We start from the raw sequence: 19,913 nt of genomic DNA on the forward strand, positions 1-19,913 counted from the left end.
AAAACCGTTAGTCCTAGGTATATAGTATGTTCGGAGAAAATTTGTTATTGAAACTTCCACCTTTTCTTGGTGTACATGACATTAGGGTGGCCATCATAGAGGGCGAGTGCAAAACATAAACTTTTTTATGGCTTAAGTTAGCTGAATAAAATGTTCAGCAAAGTTAAAGAACATTAAATTTTGAGTAACTTTGCTAAAGAAATAAAAGTTCTATCTGTTACAGTTGATGGGCTGGAGCTATTTGAAGTTTGGTCGGGGTGGACCTAAAAAACTTTAGTGACATATATCATGTACGGGTTTTACCGAGGGGTAAAACACTTCATAATCTATACTATAAAAATGGATTTCTGTCTGCCTGTCGGTATGTTCCTTATAGAATCGAAAACTACTAAACCAATCGGCGTGAAGGGGGGCTCTGTTAGTAGCCGCAAGGTTACCGAGTGTGCTTTGACAAGCGAATGGTCATGGGTTCGTATCTTAGTAGAATCAGGCCATTCGAGTGACTTTAGCATGGGTTTATTCTCAGGCCCCTCATCTCCCCCTACCTGCATGCTAAGTTCTACATTATCCCGAAGACGCTTCTTATGGTTAGTATACTGGTATGAGGACCTATTGAGGTAATGGTTTTTCTAACTATAACGAGGCGAAACAGGTTTGGTATAGTAGGACATGCATCGAAGCAAGGGTAACACCCTCATACACATAAGCACGCATAAAAAAATATAAGATTATCGTTTACTCAATAACGATATAGCACAGAAATGCAGTGCAGAATACAGCATACACCCGGGCAACATTACAATAGATCAATAATGTTGTGGTCAATGTGATAAGCCCATACAAAAAAAAATCGGCGTGAAAATTTCCATGTAGGGGTTTTTGGGGCCGGGGAAAGTTCTTATGATAGTCAGAGACACCTCCCCCCTAAGAGGGGGGGGGGGTCTCCCATACAAATGAAACACAAATATCTGCATAACAAGAGAAGTAATCAAGCAGTTGGAACCAAATTTGGCACGTGGGTGTTTTTGGAGGCAAGAATTTGCTCTATGGTAAATTGAGACCCCTCCCCTCTTTAGGAAGGAAATTATGACCCCTCTTCCCTTTAAGAGGGGGGCTTCCATACAAATGCAATACAAATTTCCTCTTATCTCGAGAACTAATTAAGCAAATGGAACCAATGAAGTGTATCATTTATTTAATTTTAATTTAAGTAGAAAAAGCTTTAAGAATAATATTATATACATTAACTGAATCTAGTCTGAACAGCATTAAGCTGAAGACAGTACGCAAATAAATGTAATATAAATATAAATTTAGAGAAATTCCATGCCATTCTTTATGTACAAATATGCCCTTTTCTGACAAGGTTAAACATTATTCGCTATTTTATATTCTGATCCTGGATGATTTCATACCGCTGGCTGAAAACCAAGTAGGTATAAGTGTTGTCTATAAATCATAGAAGTGTTGACTGAAGTTTTTGGAGCGTCTTAGTGGAATACGAAACCTAAAAATAAAAATAAGAAAACTTATCCAATTTAATTCTACTATGTGTATTTTATTCACGACAGATACGTATTTCGCCTACGACTTGCAGGCTTCCTCAGTGTTCGAAAACAGACACTGAGGAAGCCTGCAAGTCGTAGTAGGCGAAATATGTATCTGTCGTGAATAAAATACACATAGTAGAATTAAATTGTATAAGTTTTCTTATTTTTATTTTTAGACATAGAAGTGTTCCAAGAAGAAAGTATAATCGAATGAACGGATGCCGTTCATGAAACCGCAATTAACAAGTACGATGCTGTTTTACGTTTTCGTTTTATTTTCCGGTCCGGACAAGAGCGTTCATAACAGAATAAGAAGGACGCATGTAAAACCGAAGTTGGGTAGTACGAGAGCAGTACGAAATCCATCTCATCATCCGAGTCGACAAAAGGCACCATGTTGATGATTATTACGACGACGTTTATGTTTGAGTTTGTTATCCAGCCCAACTTTTGAATGTCCATTTCCCAGGGGAAAGATGTTGGTTTTGTTCTAACTAAGGCAATGTCGGGATAATTTTTGGATTGTTTAGGGTTCTTATTGCTCTGCAAGGGTTTTAATACATTTGAAATAACAATGCCCTTTGGTGCTTACGATGACGTTTAAATAACATAAGTGTTGGTATTTCCTGAAATTTTACTAGGTATATTTCGCATGAAATTGGAATTATACATTTTCCATTAATCGGATACTTTGTGGTAGAGGATTTTCTAATATAGTTATTTCCTGTACTTAGTTTCGTAAGTTATTGTCTCTCGTAAACAGGTGTCATCATATTTAATTCTTATCATTTGTCACATGTATAACGAGAATGCTAGTACTTATTGTGACATTTTGTAACGACGAAGAGAAGGTGTGGATTAAACCAAAAAACTTTAACCATTACACAACTTTACAACCGAATGAAATTATAAATGGACAACATGCGCGTTCTACGAATTTCTGCACGATTTTTTTTTGTATTTTTGTCGACCGTAGAATAAGAATCGTCTGTTGGATTACGATTAGGATCCGACGTGACGATCAACATTTATTATATATGAATGTTATTTTGCTTGCAGCGCAGCGTTCCGATGTTAACAGTGGTTTTGGCTCGTATTCTGGTCTATATTTTATAATATCGTAAAGAAAAAGGACGTGATACGCGGCCTCGCTCGCTCAACATAATCGGGGCAATCCTAAAGAGGGGAAGACGAGTTGAACGGCAAAGCAATTCTAGTCTGGTGTGAAGAAGGGAGACGAAATCGAGCAAATTAGATTCGTCTTGTCAATTAGAAGGCGTACGTGCCGAGGGGTGAATTACATGAAGCTCTAGATTTAATGGGTGAGGGTTTAATTTGTTCGTTCGCTTGTGGTAAGCAAGTTAATATTCAAATTAGTATATGCAGCGGTAAAAGCCTTTAGGGTGCCATAAGTTAAGGATGTAAGAAATTGTATCAAGCCTATGTCCGTGCCGTGAGTTGCTTTTTGGCCTGGAGGTGTTTACGAAAATGTTTGTTTTGTCGTAAATAAAAAACCGGCGGAATCTCAGGGCACATTACTTGCATCTGGTGTGATTTTGTCGTTGAAATAAAACAACTCTTGATGGTTATTATATTTCTTATATAGCATAGGCATCTCTATACAAATGTATGCAATAAAATTATAAAATAAATTAGTGTAACATATTTTTGAAATTGCTTGCATTCGATGACTACAAAACTTTTGCTAACGTGAACCTTATGACAAATGAAAACATGAAATAAGCAGATAGAAAAATGTTTTCCCAGAAACGCATCCGAAACTGTAAAATTTCATCGACACATGCACCATTTGGTGAACGAAACGACCATTGAGGCATTAACGTTAACAACCATTAGCATTTCTGTCATGACAGGAAAAAGCTGCATCTCAATTATAGGTACTCTTTCTCATTGCTCGGCGGTGGAATTACTGAAGCGTTGCACTTATGCCTTGTCGCACGGTTGAAAACGTTGTTGCAATCTTCCGGATGACTTCATTGGCATGCACCTACGCGGTTGTCATCATTAATCCAGTCCGTTCAGTTTCGTTTTGAAATTCCCGCAGCGTGGAAAATCTGGTGGCGCTTTCCTCATCTCGTGTACTTCACCGACCTGCAAAACGAGACCCATGCCGGTGCCCAGGTGCCATTCGAAGTGACAATGTATCAGCCAGAAACCTGGGCACCAGTGTGGAGTATAATTTAATTTTCATTAAATTTAAGATTCTCAGTGGCGGATGGCGGTGCATGAACAGATTATTACATCTAATGGGTGAATATGAAAAGCGGAGGATTTTCGAAATTTTATCTCCCTCAAAGTTAACTCGAACTGACTGAACAATGGAAAGTTTAGGGAATAATTTGCAATATATGTTTAGCTTAAATTCTTATAGGTGTTATGGGGGAAATTGATGCTATAAACAAGTTTTTAAATATTGTTAATTTAGTAAACTCTCCAATATGCATAATATTGATTCGAGATGCAAACATCAAACAAGTTAACTGAAATAAAACATAATATTTGATATCTCAAGACTGTGTATATTCACGAGATGCAAGAAGGTAGAGAACTACGCAAATCGTCAATTAGGTTCGATAGTAACTCCCAAATTATAGTTATTTTTGAACAACTTGCTATTGTGCTCCATTTTCAGGAATCGCTATACGTATTACGGATATCATAATATTGCTTTCTCCAATGATCATGCATAAAATAACAATTTTTCCTGGCAGGTTGGTCCCTGCTGTGACAAATATACAACCCAAATAACCCAGATAATATACAGTTGCAATGTGTGTTTGAACTATCCTTACATACCGGGATTATTCGCCCTGAAGCGTGTCCGAACGAAACCTTTGTTGGGAATCGATATCGTGTCCTTGTATGGTGGGTTGTGGCTGTTGGGTTTGCGAGTGAACTTGTTCTCCTGCAAGTAGTCCAATCGTCGGTTCATTGCTTCCTCTGGTAGGCGACCCATGTCGGTGACAATAAATCGATGACCGTGAATATGATACGGATGATAGAAGTCCTGAGTGCCTATGAGTTGACGGAAGATAAACTTGGAGAATAAAAGCATTCGGCCAAAACTATTCGAAGACTTACAAAGTGCCGTATCAAATAAAACCACTTCGACGATGTCATTCAGGTCAACCTTTAATTTGTGGGTGCAAAAGCAAATGGCATAATCGTTGCATTGTGCAGGTAGATGTGTGTCATTGCAAAATTGCCGGTTCTCGTTTGTAATAAGTTCTGGTTGAATAAGCAACGGAAAGCTAGGCCAAATGAAGCTAATATTGTTTGTAACTCCTATTGCGTTAAAAGCGTTCCGAACGGCTGCAGTGCGGTCAGTCAATAATTAAAATTCATATGCTAATAGCATATCAGAGATACTTACTAGCATAATGAACATATCCCTGCTGCGAGAAAAGCAAGCTATTGTTGGACTCGATAACATCGAAGCCTAAATATAGCCGCTTATCGGGGCGCGATTCGATCAGCTCTTTGTCTCGGAACACTTCGTGCGATTCCAGGTCGGCGGCACAGGTGTCGTTGTCGTGTGGTGTGTAACAACGAGCCGTGTGATGGTTCAGCGTGATTCCGAGCGGAAACTCATCGTCGAAGTTTGGCGGATCGTCAACGGGAAACATGAGATCTTCCGTAGGAATGGTCGGATCTGCATACGAGAGAATGGCAAATCCTTCCACGTTTATCTTGTTGCAGAATCCGATACCGCGAACACGAATCCAGTAATTACCTGCAGATAGGAGCGATTAACTATTTTGATACAGAGTGAGCGGTTAACTGGTTCCATTCAACGTTCCCGACTAATCTTTTACGAAGGAGTATTTTCATAAAACATGGATATTATTGAAATAACTTCGAGAACGGGTATATCGAAGTTAGTCACTAAGAGCATTTGCAAGTTGAGACCAACTGCAGGTTGAGAAAACTCGATTATTTTGAAATGAATGTAAATAGCGCCCGATATCTTGCTCTAAACATCAAACCTAAGCATTTTCTTATAACCTAGTTGATTTAGAAGAAACTAGATGCATATTTTCTTTGTAAGCCTAGCGGATAGGGGGAAGTCCCCCATCGCTGGACAGCTCCCAATACCGGACACTTCTGACTTTCATAGTTCAAATGGTGCACTTTAGTAGCTAATATGCTTAGTAGCTAAAATATCTTTCATTATATATTTTCTAAGCTCCATAGTTCATTTTTTCAGAAAGTTATTCAATTCGTTAAAAAATATAAATTGTACTTAGTGATTCCCGTCACCCAGTATCGGACACCGAGCCGTCCCCCAATACCGGACAAGCAAAATGCTTTGCTTGGTTCAGTCAAATTCTTGAAAGAATTCAATATTTTGCAAAAAAAGGGATTGAGAAGAAAGAAAACATCACTTATACTGAACCGGTTATCTGGAATATGAAAAAACAAGGAAACCAGATGAGGATCAATTTTTCGAAGAAAACAGTAGGGCTTCGTTGTAGTGCGTAAAAAACCATCGACTTTTGTGCAAAGAAATTTTTCAGACATCTTTAGTCAACAAGTATGCAAGCAATAAGAGATTTTAAATACTTTGACATGTATTTTTCAGAACTATAAGCCCTGAATTGGTTTATTTTATGATTTCTATTAAGTGTCCGGTACTGGGAGATACAAGAATTTCTCATTTGGCTTCTAAAATTGTTTATGAGTTTTTGGTTTATTGCAAAATAGTCTTCTAAATTACTCTTCCAGTGAATAAAAACTGAAGTTATGCTAAGTGTTGATTTTATATATGTCAAAATCCTTAGGCGTCCGGTACTGGGGGACATCCCCCTATAAAAAATGGCAAAAAATTTATTGGAAACTTTTTCGAGTCAATATTTTTTGTTTTCCGACTTGAATTATTAGGGCTTTTTATGTATTTGATAAGTTTGGAAATGCTCTTCAACATCAAAAACTAGTTACATATGCATGTATTGAGATGATATAAAAAATGCTTGTGTTAAAATGGTTTAGCTGTGCTTAAGAAAATCCAAAGAAGAAGAAGAAATCCAAATTTTTGCTGGTCGAAATTTTGTTTTCAACATGCTTGACTTCGAAAAATACTGCATGTACAAATAAAATAAAACCTCCCAGTTGGCCTCGAGGTAAGACGCTGGTCTAATAAGCCAGTCGTCGTATGTTCGTATCTCGGCTGGGAGAGGCTGTTAGAGTCAATAGGATCGTAGCACTAACCCCGCACTGTCCTGTATTCTAACAGCTGGTTGCGAAGTCTGTCGTATACAAACAGAAGGTCAAATTTCGATAACGGAATTAGCACCCAGGCTTTGCTTTACAAATAAAATGGATTTTGTTTTTATTATAGTGTAAAAATGTAAAATTTCTCAACTTGCAGCAACAATTTCTTTTTGGAAATTTCTGGGACCTTCACGGAAATGACCATAATTTATTAATTTTTCTAAACTCAAATATTTTGCATTTTTTTCTGTATAGACAACAGAAATACCTTTCCAATGATGTATAACACTCATAATTAAAACATTCTGTTTAAGTTTTATGGACCGAAAACAAAATTGGTCTCAATCTGCAGCTGTCCCCCCTACAAAATGTGCTTATTCTTACAAATTAGAAACATATTTAAATGCTTAAATCTAATTTTTCCTCAAGTAACTCTTTTTATGGATTTTGCTCTTTTAACAACTTCTGTTCTTCTTCTAGCAGTTTAGAGACGGGGAGGCGGTGGCACGTTGGGCCCCCATGTCTGGTGCCGGTGGAGTTCTTGAAGAGAACAGACTCTACTGTACAGTTATTCGGCATTTTTGCGCCGTGGTCGACCCACAGTAGTCAGCCAGCTTTCGCCAAGTGTACGGTGGGAATCTCTCCAAGTAGTAACTGCAGCTCGTGATTCATACGTCTTCGCCACTCTCCGCTTTCCGTTTGTACTCCTCCAAAAATAGTCCGCAGTGTACGATGTCTTCGATAAGTATAGTTACTATCTCAAGTCCATAGATGACTACCGGTCCGATTAACGTTTTATACATCGTCAGCTTTGGGTGGTGACGTATGCTCCTTTATCGCAGCGTCTTGTGGAGGGAAACGGAAAAGTAGACTCGGCTTCTAGCTTGAATGAGTCGTGGAAACTCCTTACTCGTATTATTGTCGGCGGTAACCAGAGATCCCAAATACATGAAATACACCACTTCCAATTCATCACCGTCAATAGTCACTGTCCATGGGAGGCGAACGTTGTTTTCTCTGGAGCCTCTTCCTATCGTATATTTGGTTTTCGACACATTGATTTGTAACCCAATCCTCCTAGAAGTGACCAGATTTTTTTTGGATGAATGCGGTACTTATTGAATGGCTTTTTGCTAGAAATTGAGCACTTCATGCTGGCGATAGCGACACTTCAAGTAGCCGCGGATGCTAGCTTTTGGTAGCGTTGTGTTATTTGTAAACAGCTCGGTATATTACTTTTCGCAGTTTAAAGGTAACGTGGTGTCGAGATATTCATCATGTAAAAACCGAAATGAAAGTAATTGTATGCGGTCACCTGTAGAATCCGTCTGCGTCGGCTCGGGAGCTGGCGGGACTGACGGATTATCCTAAAAGAGCTAAGGTGTGTGTAATTGAGGGGTGCAAGGAAACTGTCAGGGCTGTCCGCAAGGCGTCAGCCAGACGTTGGAGTTGATTTCCTGATCGTCAACTGCTGTTGACTGCTCGTCAACTGCTGTTGACTGCTCGTCAACTGCTCAGGGGTTAAATTCTTCATGCTCTGGCTCGCGGTAGAGTTTGTAGCAGATTCGAGATTGGTTTTGGGGATGGGTTCCAAATAAAAGGTCATGACTTGGCAAGGGATCTGTTTCATTGGCATCCGTGTGAAAACTAGTGTTTTGTGACGGATAAGAATTCAGAGATACACAGGGGTAGGCGCCTCACCAGCGACATTGGTCAGATGCGGAGCTCGAGGTGCCGGCTGGCTGGGACCGTAACTGGGGAGGGTATGCACCGGCTGATGAGCGGTGTCAGCAGTGTTTTTCATGCAATGTAACATAATTTCCTATGTTTCATCCTTAGGAACCGTTTCGATTATAAAATTAATCAAAACGGGACACTTTCCGCGACGCTTAGTCATCTAGGACAGGCTGTCCAAATCCGGGACAGTCTCGCATAATCCGGGACGTCTAGTCAGCCTATCTAGCCTCTGTTTTTAGTCTTGCGTTGATTGGTTCCCCCGTCCCAAGGACGAGATCGTTTGTGAAGGCTAGGAGTACTCGCTCGCGGGGTAGCGATATTGAATAACTTACATGACAGTCCATCCCCTTGCTGCAACCTTCTGCGCGATTCGAAAATTGCGTGCGATGCGTGGTTTAGTAGCACGGGCCTCCATAAAGCACACCTTATACTGCCCTACGAATTCTCTTGCTATTCGGGATAGACGTCATAATAAAATCTGGAAGAGCACATTGTAAGCTACATAGATCAGCGTAATGCTCTGGTAATAACGGGCCCTATTCCCACAGTCACCTCACCTCACCTCACTTCGTTCACTTTCCTGTCACCTCACCTAAAGTCACCTCACCTTACAGGCCCCATTTGATTTGTACAGTCACCCAGGTGAGCGGAGTCACCCAGGTGACTGTGAGAATCGCAAATTGTCACCTAACTTAAAAAAATTAGGTGAGGTGACTGTGAGAATAGGACCCAACAGCAATTGAACCGATCGCCCTTTTTGTAGATGGGACAAACTACACATTCCATCCACTCCTCCGGTAGTTTTACCTCCTCTTAAATCCGTGAAATTATCCGGTAAAGTGCCGTTTCTAGTGGTTCTTTGCCATTTTTGTAGAGTTCTGTCGGAATTCCTTTCCGCCTTTCCGGCGGCTATATAATTCTTCAGCTGATCGATTTCTCGCCGGATCACGTCGAGATCGGGAGCCGGCATGCTGTTAGTGCAACTTTAGTGGAGTTCGGGTAACTATAGGTCATATACCGGCAGGGAAAAAGGCACTCATGCGAACGCTGAGTGTAGCAATGTATTAGCCTTGAGCGTCTGTGTTCATGTCAAGGACGGCTCTTGATGACTTGATGATTTCTTAACCAAGTGCGAAGTTGTACTGCAGGTTTGGAGCGCCTTACGACAGCGTCTGATCTAGAACGAGCGGCTGAATTAAGAAATTTGTTGTCTCGGCACTACAGTAACTATGGCCATTAGGGCTGTCTAACCGGTAGTACCGGTAGTACCGAAACCGGTAATACCGGCCAATTTTTGGATACCGAAATACCGGTTTTGGAAAGGCAAAAAACCGGTATTTCCGGTATTTTCTAATCTGCTTGTTTTTTCCAACCCCTTACGCGAATAAGAACTAAATTTGATAAAAGATTATAAAACTCTTAGAAAAACAACTTGGTGTTAATGCCGACGAGATTCTACGACTACTAACAATGAAGAGAGTGAAGTTGTGGGTCACATAATTATAGCTCTTGAACCCGCTTAAAGCACAGTAGAGTAACTTTGCTGTAAAAATGTTTCATTGTATAAGCCAAACGTCGGGTTTCAATTTATTTTTGAACAACTTGGTATTCAAATGCCAACAAATTATTCGAAGCTCTCAAATAACGAATTTAGGAAACAAGATCAGGGCCCAGAAACGTCACTTACAATAGTAAATTGCAGTGTTGGGCACCGTTAATTCGCTAATTCGCTAGCCAATTCAATTTGCTCGATAATCGAGGAAGTTTCGCGAATTACTAATCGCAAACTGCAAATTACAGGCACAGTTTTTTTTAACATATCACAACAACTTGCATTGTAATCTATCACTGTACAAATTATTACTTTCTTAATAAAACTAAGATCAAAACCTATAATAATGGATTAAATGCTCAACAGTTTATTAATTTCAAAATTAATAGCGGCACTTCATTTGGAATTACGGATCAGCAACAATTCGGCTAGTCTGAGTATAAATTATGAAGCCTAATTAGCGTTTCGCGATTGCTCGGTTAGCGAATTAGCGGTACCCAACACTAATAAATTGTTATTCAACAATGAAGTAATGAAGCTCCAGTTTTAACTGAAGCAGCGCCGCTTCATTTCAAAAATCAGCGTCATTGAAACGATTTTCACTTCATCATGACGACCGGCTTTAAAGTTTCATTTGTATTTCTCTATCAAATGTTCAGAAAAAGGTCAGCCTAGACTTTGAATGCAATTGAATTGATGTTGAGTAACATTTCCTACATTAATCTACTCAACATCGACAAATCGTGCATGACTGTCAATCGTCATCATTTGACACAATCAGTAGCTTCAGCTGAAGCTTGCGCGAAACGTTCTGCTCAACAAATGAAACAAGTCGCTTCATATATGAAGCGAATGTAAGGAAAAGTTAGCTTCATTTATTTGTTTCGACGATGCCGGGCTCTGATCAGAATACGGGGATCTTTGCGCGTTTTGAGCATTCTTGCCAACAAAGGATCTGCCAGGAAAGAATTTGGAATATTTTTCAAGTCTTTCGAGTGATACATTGATTACACAAGGAGATGAAATCTGCATCCCACTATATTGGAATAGTGGGATTGATAACAGAGAAGAGAAGGTATTCGTGAACGATGATGAAGAGGAAGACGTTATGCTGGAGTTCCGGTTTGGGGATGGTGAAAAAACTGTTGAGAGGCTGTAGGAGACCGGGGCATTAATTATGCTGGAAGCAACAATACAAGATATTTTGTAAATAATTAAAGGCGAGTCTCTCTACTATAAATTTGAAGAAATGAAAGGAAAGTTCGTGATGTGCTTAAAATCGTTCGCTAGACATCAATGAAAGCGGAAGTGTTTTTATTGTTGGAAGTGTTGGCAATAAAATTCGTTCTACAGTAAGGAAATTAAATCGTTAAGTGTATTATATCTGCTTCAATTCTATTTTGCTAAGTAACAATACTGAAGCTAATGTTTCAAAATAAAAAATTTACTGAAAAACATCAACATTTCTATTGATTTCGAATAATCTGCTAATACCGGTATTTTACCGGTATTACCGGTATTTTCTACGCCAATACCGAAATACCGGTTTTCACCAAAAGCGCCCAATACCGACAGCCCTAATGGCCATAGATAGGTAATCTGCCTAAATCTAAAAATACTATGAACACTCACGGCAATCCAAATCTTTCGTTTCCGCAGTTCCCGTTCCCGTCTCTGTGCGTGGTTTTAGTGAACTCTTCTTATCCGCTACTATCAGAACAAGCGTCTCCCAGGCCCCGTGGTCCACCGATATTGCGTAACTATTGAACTATAAAGGATTAAACGCGAGTGCACGTAAATAAAGTCCACATACTAATAGCTTCTAACTGCTATAACTTTTTTTGCCGCCTTCTGATATGATAATCGAACTCGGGTAACATGTTTGACATTGACCTTTGCAATACGTTAAAATAAATCAAATCTCTAAACATCCTGTGATGTCAGTGACTAGTTGCGTTCTGACGGTTATACTACTGTGAAAAAATGATAACAAAAATGCATTACCTTCTAACTGATCGGTGCGCAGCACGAAATCATACCGCTCTCCGGACACAGAAATAAGCGTATCAACAATGTGCGGCTTCACTGCACCTCCGTCGGTAGAAATTATCATCATTCTATGTTTTTCGATCTGCGTTACATATAACTCTAATAAAAAAAATTACTTTCTTTACATTCGAAATTAGAACTCACTTGCAATCGAAACGGACAGTACTGACTGCCTGCGCTGATCAACCGAAAGCGGTAACGTTTGTTTGGTCGAACACGAAACACTGTCAACGGGACGTAGTCTATGTGCTTGTATCGCCCACGACCATTGATCAGCACGGAATCAACTCTCATTTGAGAACTTTGCAATCCCGGTACCCACCGTTCCACCGAATCCAACGTCCAGTCCGATATGATCATTACATGTTCTGAATGGTCATAGTCGTATAAATCGGCGTTTATGTCACTAGGATTCCTCACAATGGCAGCCCCAATATGCCCGTTAGGTTTCTGATATCCTGAGTGTGAATGATACCACTGGGTTCCAGCTTCTTTTGCCGTGAACGAGTATCGGAAGGTGGTTCCCGATGGAATTGGGCACTGTGTAATCATCGGAACGCCGTCCATCCATGGTGTGTCTTTCTGGTGAAAACCATGCCAGTGAATCGTGGAAGCAAGTCCTTCCATACTGTTAAGAACGTCGACCACAATCGTATCGTTTCGGCAAACATAAATCGAAGGACCAGGCATTTTTCGGTTGATAGATACTATAGCACGTTCCATTCCATTACCTGTTACACACTGGGAATGGAAGCAGTGTTCCCGAATTCCGCGGGCGCAGTCCCAACATGATCTATTTATATGAAAAACTTAACGTTTCCGGTTTGATTTTTCAGTATACTATAATACTCACGATCCCATTGAGGCGTAATTTTCCAGAGTCCAATGAAAATAGCAGACTCTCGGTGGCTCATTGGTACTGCACGTGCGATCACATTCCTCCCCGGGATATACCCGAACATCTTGATTTGATTGAGAGTTGGTCTCCTCAGTTAATTCGGCCCATATTTCCTCTGTAAATAACTTACGTCTGAGTATATTGTCAGTCCGTAGAACGTGCACATCTCACTTGGTTTAGTTAATAGAGGAAAATCGTAATAACAATAGGCCAAATGCTGTAGGTAAATTACAATCAGTAGAACTGGTTTTTTCTGCATTTCGTCTAACGTCCCGCCGAAGTGCGGGTTTAGAATCGTGACTTTTTGCCGTATTTGAACTCGTCTGTGATGCGATTGACGAATAACTAACCAGCGACGATTACAATTCAATGAATTACAGCATCCAAAAGGTTACGACAAGATAACGTGATGCCGCAGCATTAACTAATAACTGTAGGGGAGCAGTTAGTGATACAGCTTATCGCCTTGCATTAGTTGCATTCGGAGGCACGAGAAATATTTAATCCACCTAATGGTAAAAGTACCCGATGCTACATATGTAATCAGTCAACTCTTGCTGCACACAAAAAGTGAGATTTGATTTTTAAATATATGTATTACTGCCCTCCGTAACTGTCTACACTGAAGAAGCGTACATGAATGTATAAAAATTGATGTATTTAGTCTAGTAGATTATTCGTTTTTTTACGACAGCCCATCTAAGAGCCTTCCGAAAAATAAGCATCGTCATTTGATCTCGTTTTAGATGTGCTACAGTCCAATTAATGGGAGCTCGATTACAGCGTAGCCCAACTAAAGATAGTCCAATGAGCGAAATTCGACTGTATATAAAAACTCCCAGTTGGTCTTGAGCTACGGCATTCCTCTAGCCAATAAGCCAAACTAATCGTGTATTCGAATCTTGACTAGGAAGTATTTTCAGAGAGAGCAGTTGAGCTTCTAACAAATGCTAAAAATATCTGTGAATTGTAGGGGCACTGCGGGTAAAATAAGCATATCTGCTACAAGTTGACTGTAATGCTGATTTTCCCTACTATTGGTACGACACAAATTACATGAGCTAATTGAATAACCGAATAACCAATAGTAGGGTTAGCACTCACACCTCTCAAACCGAGGACCCGGATTCAAATCCCAACCCCGCAGAAGTAACGAATGACCTAAGATGTTAAAGTGACTAATCAAAAAAAAAATTACAGTCAGTCCACAATTATGGGCCACACACAATTATGGGTCATTTTAGCTTTACCTGCCGATTAATGCGTGAATATTATATTAATTGTTTAATGAAATTGTTACTCGTAAGTAGCACTAATAATTTGATCAATCATTAGGTGATATTTGAACGGATATTAGCAGCCAAAGCTAAAATGACCCACAATTGTGTGTGACCCATGATTGTGGGCTGACTGTACATGAGATTTCTGGCAGCAGACCTTTTTGGGGGAAAAGCCTACTGATCGATGGGTTAATGTGAACTGGCTTTAAAAAATGTAGCAAGGACAATCATTTTCAACAACTCACAAAGTTCCAAAAATTGCAAAACCTTTTCGACCCCTTTCTAATCAATAATCTTTTTTGAAATGGCGGGATTTTTTGATTGAGAATGCTAATAGTTACTTAGCTAAAAGCAATATTACGCGTTTTCCCAAAAATGATAGTGATGGTTGTTACGTCAACTATAAAAACCATGGGCAGATAAGGTATGTACTCTTTATACACTGGTTCGAGCTTTACAACCTAATAAGTTTGAACCAAATTGCGTAAGTATTCAACGAACAATGACGCAGTAGAGCAGTCGAAGCGAGTGAGGAAATTCACCACCAACTTTTGATGTAGGACTACGTATTTGATTTCTATATTGGGGTGCACTTTAGAAAAACGAAAAGGCAACATCCCAAGTAGCACACGTTGTCACAATTGAGTCGCAGCGGCTGATATGCGACAAATTTAAATGTAAAACTTCGGTTACAGTAACCTAAAATATAACAGTTGTGTAACCGAAATAGCGCAACTTATGTAACTAAATCTGGTTGCATTAACAGTTACTCAATAACCAATATGTAACATGTATAGTTACAAAATGGTTACTATTGAAGTTACACATAAACTGTAAATTGACTTTCAATTGGTGGCAAATTAGTTATCTTGTAACTTTTATTGCATAGCGAAAATGTAGCAGGTTTATTATTTCAATCTATGGCTGTCAACGTCAAGCAGTAAATTTAACTGTTGAATATAGAAGAGTGTATAAATTATTATTTCAACACAAATTTTAATGCAGTTTCAAATTTATGGTGAAATGCATGATTCTAGCTTTGAAAAATTCACGCGCTCTTATTTAATATAGCTTTTCGTTACTTACTTCTTTGAAAAATCGATGTTTTGTAAATCAAATATAAAAATTTAAATTTTAATTTTTTGATTTTTAAAATTTATTCTTAGCAATAATGAATTAGTGGAGCATTCACCTAGAAACCATTAAAAATCAAGTTGTTTTCGCTATCACTTCTATCACAGTAAAATTCATAACCATTTTGCCTTTGGTTCTAACTACTACACCATCGTCCTTGAAGTTTTGTATCGTTTTCGGCATATTGCATGAAATGATTTTAAGCAGCCATTGTTCATTGTTCACATTGTTGATATCGGGAAAAGGTATTTTTAGTGATTGTTGTGAAAAGAAAGTGTTAATTTAATATCAAAGAATAGTTTCAGTTTGAATAAAACAGTTACCACCAGTGTTAATCATAGAAGGTTACATTTCAGTTACATTCTAGTTGTACGTAACCTTAGCCTTCGACCTGGTTACGGTATCGGTTATACGGTAACCAATATTAAATCTGTTGTAGTCACTTATTTCTTATGTCGTCATTTCTAAGTTACACTGTAACCTATTTTCATTGCCGGTTTCGTTTCGATGTAACTTGATCGTTTTGACGTTTGAGAATAATCATCATTTGTTTACTTAATACCAATGTCTGGGCGGAGAAGATTCCAAGTACCATCAATTAAGTAAATAAACGCATTTACAAGAGCATTTCACAACCCGTGTACCAATTGTTTATCTTTACCATTAGCAATATTCTTCAGGTCTAGTTTTTCCTTAATCCGTTGTGTTTACAAGGAACAGTGAACAAATTGTTGCGAAAATGTTACTAGCCGACTTTTTTTGACTTCGTAACTGCTCGTAACGAAAAATTAACTGTTTTGCGACCAGCAAGTTGATGACAGTTTGGAAAAAGGTTTCAATTTGGTCATTTGGTAACTACCTGGTAACTTTTTGAGATTTTTGTCACTAGAAAACTAAAAAGTAACTATTTTTAATTTTATGTAACCTAACTCGTTACAAGTATCCTAAATGTAACTGCTGTGCAACCTTTTTGTATTTTTTTATTTTTATGATTAGTTACAAGTGCTACTTGGGATGTAACGAAAAGTGGTAATGGTTTACTCGCTTATAACTCAGTCATCCCCCAATAGGTTCTAGAGATATTGATATCAAACTTTTGAATAATTGAAAAAAATTTGGGCATTGTCTAACTAAAAATACACGCTTTGTGATTGGTAGGACTAAGTAGTGTTGATTTGACGTAGCAATAATGATGTTTTGACCAAACTCGTGACTTTAGTCATGACCTTGAAATGCGGCCCCTTCATTCCCGAAAAAAAAATCCTTCTTCATTACTTTCCCTTACCGTCCCTTCATCAATTGTAGAATCATCGTTTCAAAAAAAAAAAAAAAAAATATTAATAATGATGTTTCTATACCGCAAGTAGTAGGTACTGTTTTATAAAACCGTACTTAAATTTTACTTGCATTTAATGGTTCTCGTTACACTTTTCCTTGACAAAGCCTCCTCGTCCCAATAGGTCGGAGCTTCATAACGTCGTCCAGACTTATATTACTTTGATATCTGTGCTTGGGGAGTACGCCAGAAAAAGTGATTAAGTCCTCTCGTCCTAAACAAAAAAATTCTTAAGACCGCTATAAACCTAGACCAATTTGATGTCTGTATCAGGGAAGTGCGCCAGAAAAAGTGATAAGTCTCCTCATTCCAGCAAGATTTCGTAGGACCGCGATAAACCCACTTTAATTTGATGTCTTGAAAGTGAATCTTTCGGCCGCTTGTATCCATATACCAAAAGAATTCATTCAAAATTGATGTCATAGATGTAAAAGGGGTTAACGGAATATTCATCCATGTGACTTGTGATGCAAGTTGTGCGTTGCAAGTTGCAAATATTTGCAAAATGTCAAGCTTTGTCGAATTGAACCTGCATTCGAAGTTCTACGTGAGCCCCTCGTTCATGCCTCTCTAGGCAAAGATCTTCATACTTTTTGTTACTCTAATATTAGAGATTATTTCGAGATAGTCAGCGATGCCAGCGAGTGGTAAGCGTACACCCGAGAATTATTCCTGGATCAACTTATTGCTGTACATAACCTGAAATAAAGTATTTGAGGGTAGTAAGGTTACGATTGTGGTGGAACGTGCTTTCGTTGCATTAGAGTTAGCACTTAAAAACACCAACACGTAAACCATCTGACTCCCTTTTGGTGTGCAGTTGAAGTACAGTAATCCGTCGAATAGGTCCTTGGGTGGTGCTGTTCGCTCATCGCAATTTCTCCTGTTCCTTCAAAATGATATAGAGTAAGGAGAGGCAAAAGTGCGATTCAATGTTTATCTGTGCAGAGTTCGGGTAAATTGACTACGTTGGCATGGATGGGTGACTACTTTAACAGCTTGAATTTATCGTAAACATTTGTTGTTTACGAAGCATAGTTGCTGAGTTATGGGTAAATGTTGTTTTAGAGCGGTTTTGATGTAATATTTCGATATGCGGCAAATACAATATCAACAGGTGGATATTACTTGTCGAAAAATTATAGTAGCGTTTTACATCATTCACATATCCCTTTTGATGAGTTTGATCCCTTTGCGGTGAGAAAAATTCACAAAATACATTTCGATAATTTGATCACACCTCGTTAAGCGCCTAGCGGGGCAAAAGTGCCCCGGATTCCTGGACGAGTTAAAAAACAGTTTTAGACAGTGTATTATAGATACTAGAAATGCAAGATCTGCAGGATACTGTGTGCTCTATAGATGCAACAAAACAAAACAGCATTGTGTGAATGTGAAACAAAAATTAAACGTTTGATAAAGTTTCGATCTGGCGGAAGCTACAGTACACCAGCGGAAAATAAAAAAGGTGCAAGTTGAGAAAAATTTTTTTCCTGAAATTTATCGCAGATTGAAGATATTATGGTTTTGCTAGCTGCTGCTGTGCCAATTTCGTGGATTCTAACTTCGCACTTTTGCATCGGGGGCTTCGACTCGGCTTCTTTATTACCCCTATTCTGTATTTCGAACGGGTTTATGTTTCGTTCGAAACTGACATTTCGTTCGAAAAAACAGCGGCTCGAACGAAAGATCTTCATATGAAAAAACAACTCGAATGAAATATTTGCCAAGTCGATCGAAATATTTCAACTCGTTCGAAATACAGAATATGGGTGTATATCTCATAGAAATTGATGACAGCTTCAAACACCGCACTTATACCCCGCCCTACTCTAGCTGATTTTTGGTAGGCAATAAGCCTTTGATAATCCCGAATAATATGCCAATAATCAGCTTTATTATTAATTGAGCAACTAAGAAATTACGATGGGCGCAGCAGCAACACCCATTGAGTTACTCGAGGGGTTGCTTTATAAGCGTTATGGTTTGTATCGTACAGGTGCGACCTACAGGTTGGAAATAAAAACCACAGGCTGTATATAAAAACCACAGGCTGTATATAAAAACCACACAGTAGGCCGTATGCATAAAACAGTTTGCTTTGCTTTTCCTGTGTAAATCTTATGGGAGAAATAAAGCAAACTCTTTTTTCCATACGGCGTGGTATCGCAGACTTAAAAATAGGCGCAGCAACCTCATCATGTATCGCGACTATACTTGAAATTTAAAAGTGTTTTATTTTATTTTATTTATACAACCAGTTGGTATGAAAAACTTGAATGTATAGGGTTTCACCATAATTCATGAATATTGTTTTGGCCTCCGGTTGATAGGATGAACCAAAAGAATGGGAAAGTGAATCAAAACAGCAGTAACAATATAAGTATGGAGTAAGGAGGGGTAAAAGTGCGATGCGGGTAAAAGTGCGATTCAATGATTTATCGGTGCAGATTCCGAGTAAGTTTTCTACTTTGGCATGGATGGGTGACTACTTTGACAGCTTGAATCTAACGTTAACTAATTATATACAGCTTTATTCACTATATTACAGATACTAGAAATGAAAGATCTGCAGAAAACTGTGTGCTCTACAGATGTTGGCCGAAGGAAAACAATGTGTTTCCGCTGATGAAACAAAAAAACAAACGTTTGAAAAAGTTTCGATCTAACGGAGGCTGCAATACACCAGCGCAAAATAGAATAGGTGCAAATTGATATATTCCTTACCGAAATATAACGCAGATTGAAGATCATATGGTTTTGTTAGCTACTGCTGGGCTAATTTCATGGATTCTAGCTTCGAACTTTTGCCCCGCGGTATTCGCACTTTTACCGCCCTACTCTATACTAAGATAAACAGCATCTTTGGTTAAAATTAAAACTGAATTATTTTGCTGCGCTTTTGCTTCACATTGTTTTATCTCATACGACAATAACTCGTCTCAACTTTATCAGATTATTTAATCTTATCACGGAAGAACGTTGTATTTAGTACAAAAACTACTTAGTACGGATCGTAAAAATTCCAATGTTTGTTGGATGCCGGTCGGTTAACAAAATTGGGTATTCTTGCAACAAATTATTCAAATTGGAAACGGATCGATTTCGCTTTATTGATCTGTAGAAATGAGTTTTTTCTGAGCTC

At 38.7% G+C, this 19,913-nt stretch overlaps 1 protein-coding gene across 1 annotated transcript; it reads right to left on the bottom strand.

Annotated features, from left to right (window-relative positions):
* Nucleotides 1-3,218: 3,218 nt before the first annotated feature.
* On the bottom strand, nucleotides 3,219-13,308 carry LOC128741918 (uncharacterized). Its single transcript, XM_053838042.1, has 8 exons — nucleotides 13,190-13,308; nucleotides 12,974-13,133; nucleotides 12,265-12,913; nucleotides 12,076-12,202; nucleotides 4,945-5,304; nucleotides 4,653-4,883; nucleotides 4,368-4,586; nucleotides 3,219-3,727 (listed from the first exon to the last, which is right to left on the bottom strand). Exons 1-8 carry the CDS (start codon nucleotides 13,275-13,277, stop codon nucleotides 3,576-3,578), a joined length of 1,986 nt encoding a protein of 661 aa, XP_053694017.1. The 5' UTR covers nucleotides 13,278-13,308; the 3' UTR covers nucleotides 3,219-3,575.
* Between the last annotated feature and the right edge of the window lie 6,605 nt (nucleotides 13,309-19,913).

This window comes from Sabethes cyaneus, chromosome 3 (genome assembly GCF_943734655.1).
Source record: "Sabethes cyaneus chromosome 3, idSabCyanKW18_F2, whole genome shotgun sequence".
NCBI lineage: Eukaryota > Metazoa > Arthropoda > Insecta > Diptera > Culicidae > Sabethes > Sabethes cyaneus.

Excerpts from the sequence above, each read along its gene's own strand:
- LOC128741918 (XM_053838042.1), bottom strand. The coding sequence starts at position 13,277 with ATGCAGAAAAAACCAGTTCTACTGATTGTAATTTACCTACAGCATTTG. Across the intron at positions 4,884-4,944 it reads GGGATATGTTCATTATGCTA|CCGTTCGGAACGCTTTTAAC; the intron begins GTAAGTATCTCT and ends ACCGCACTGCAG. Across the intron at positions 3,728-4,367 it reads CTTCAGGGCGAATAATCCCG|GTTTCTGGCTGATACATTGT; the intron begins GTATGTAAGGAT and ends ACTGGTGCCCAG.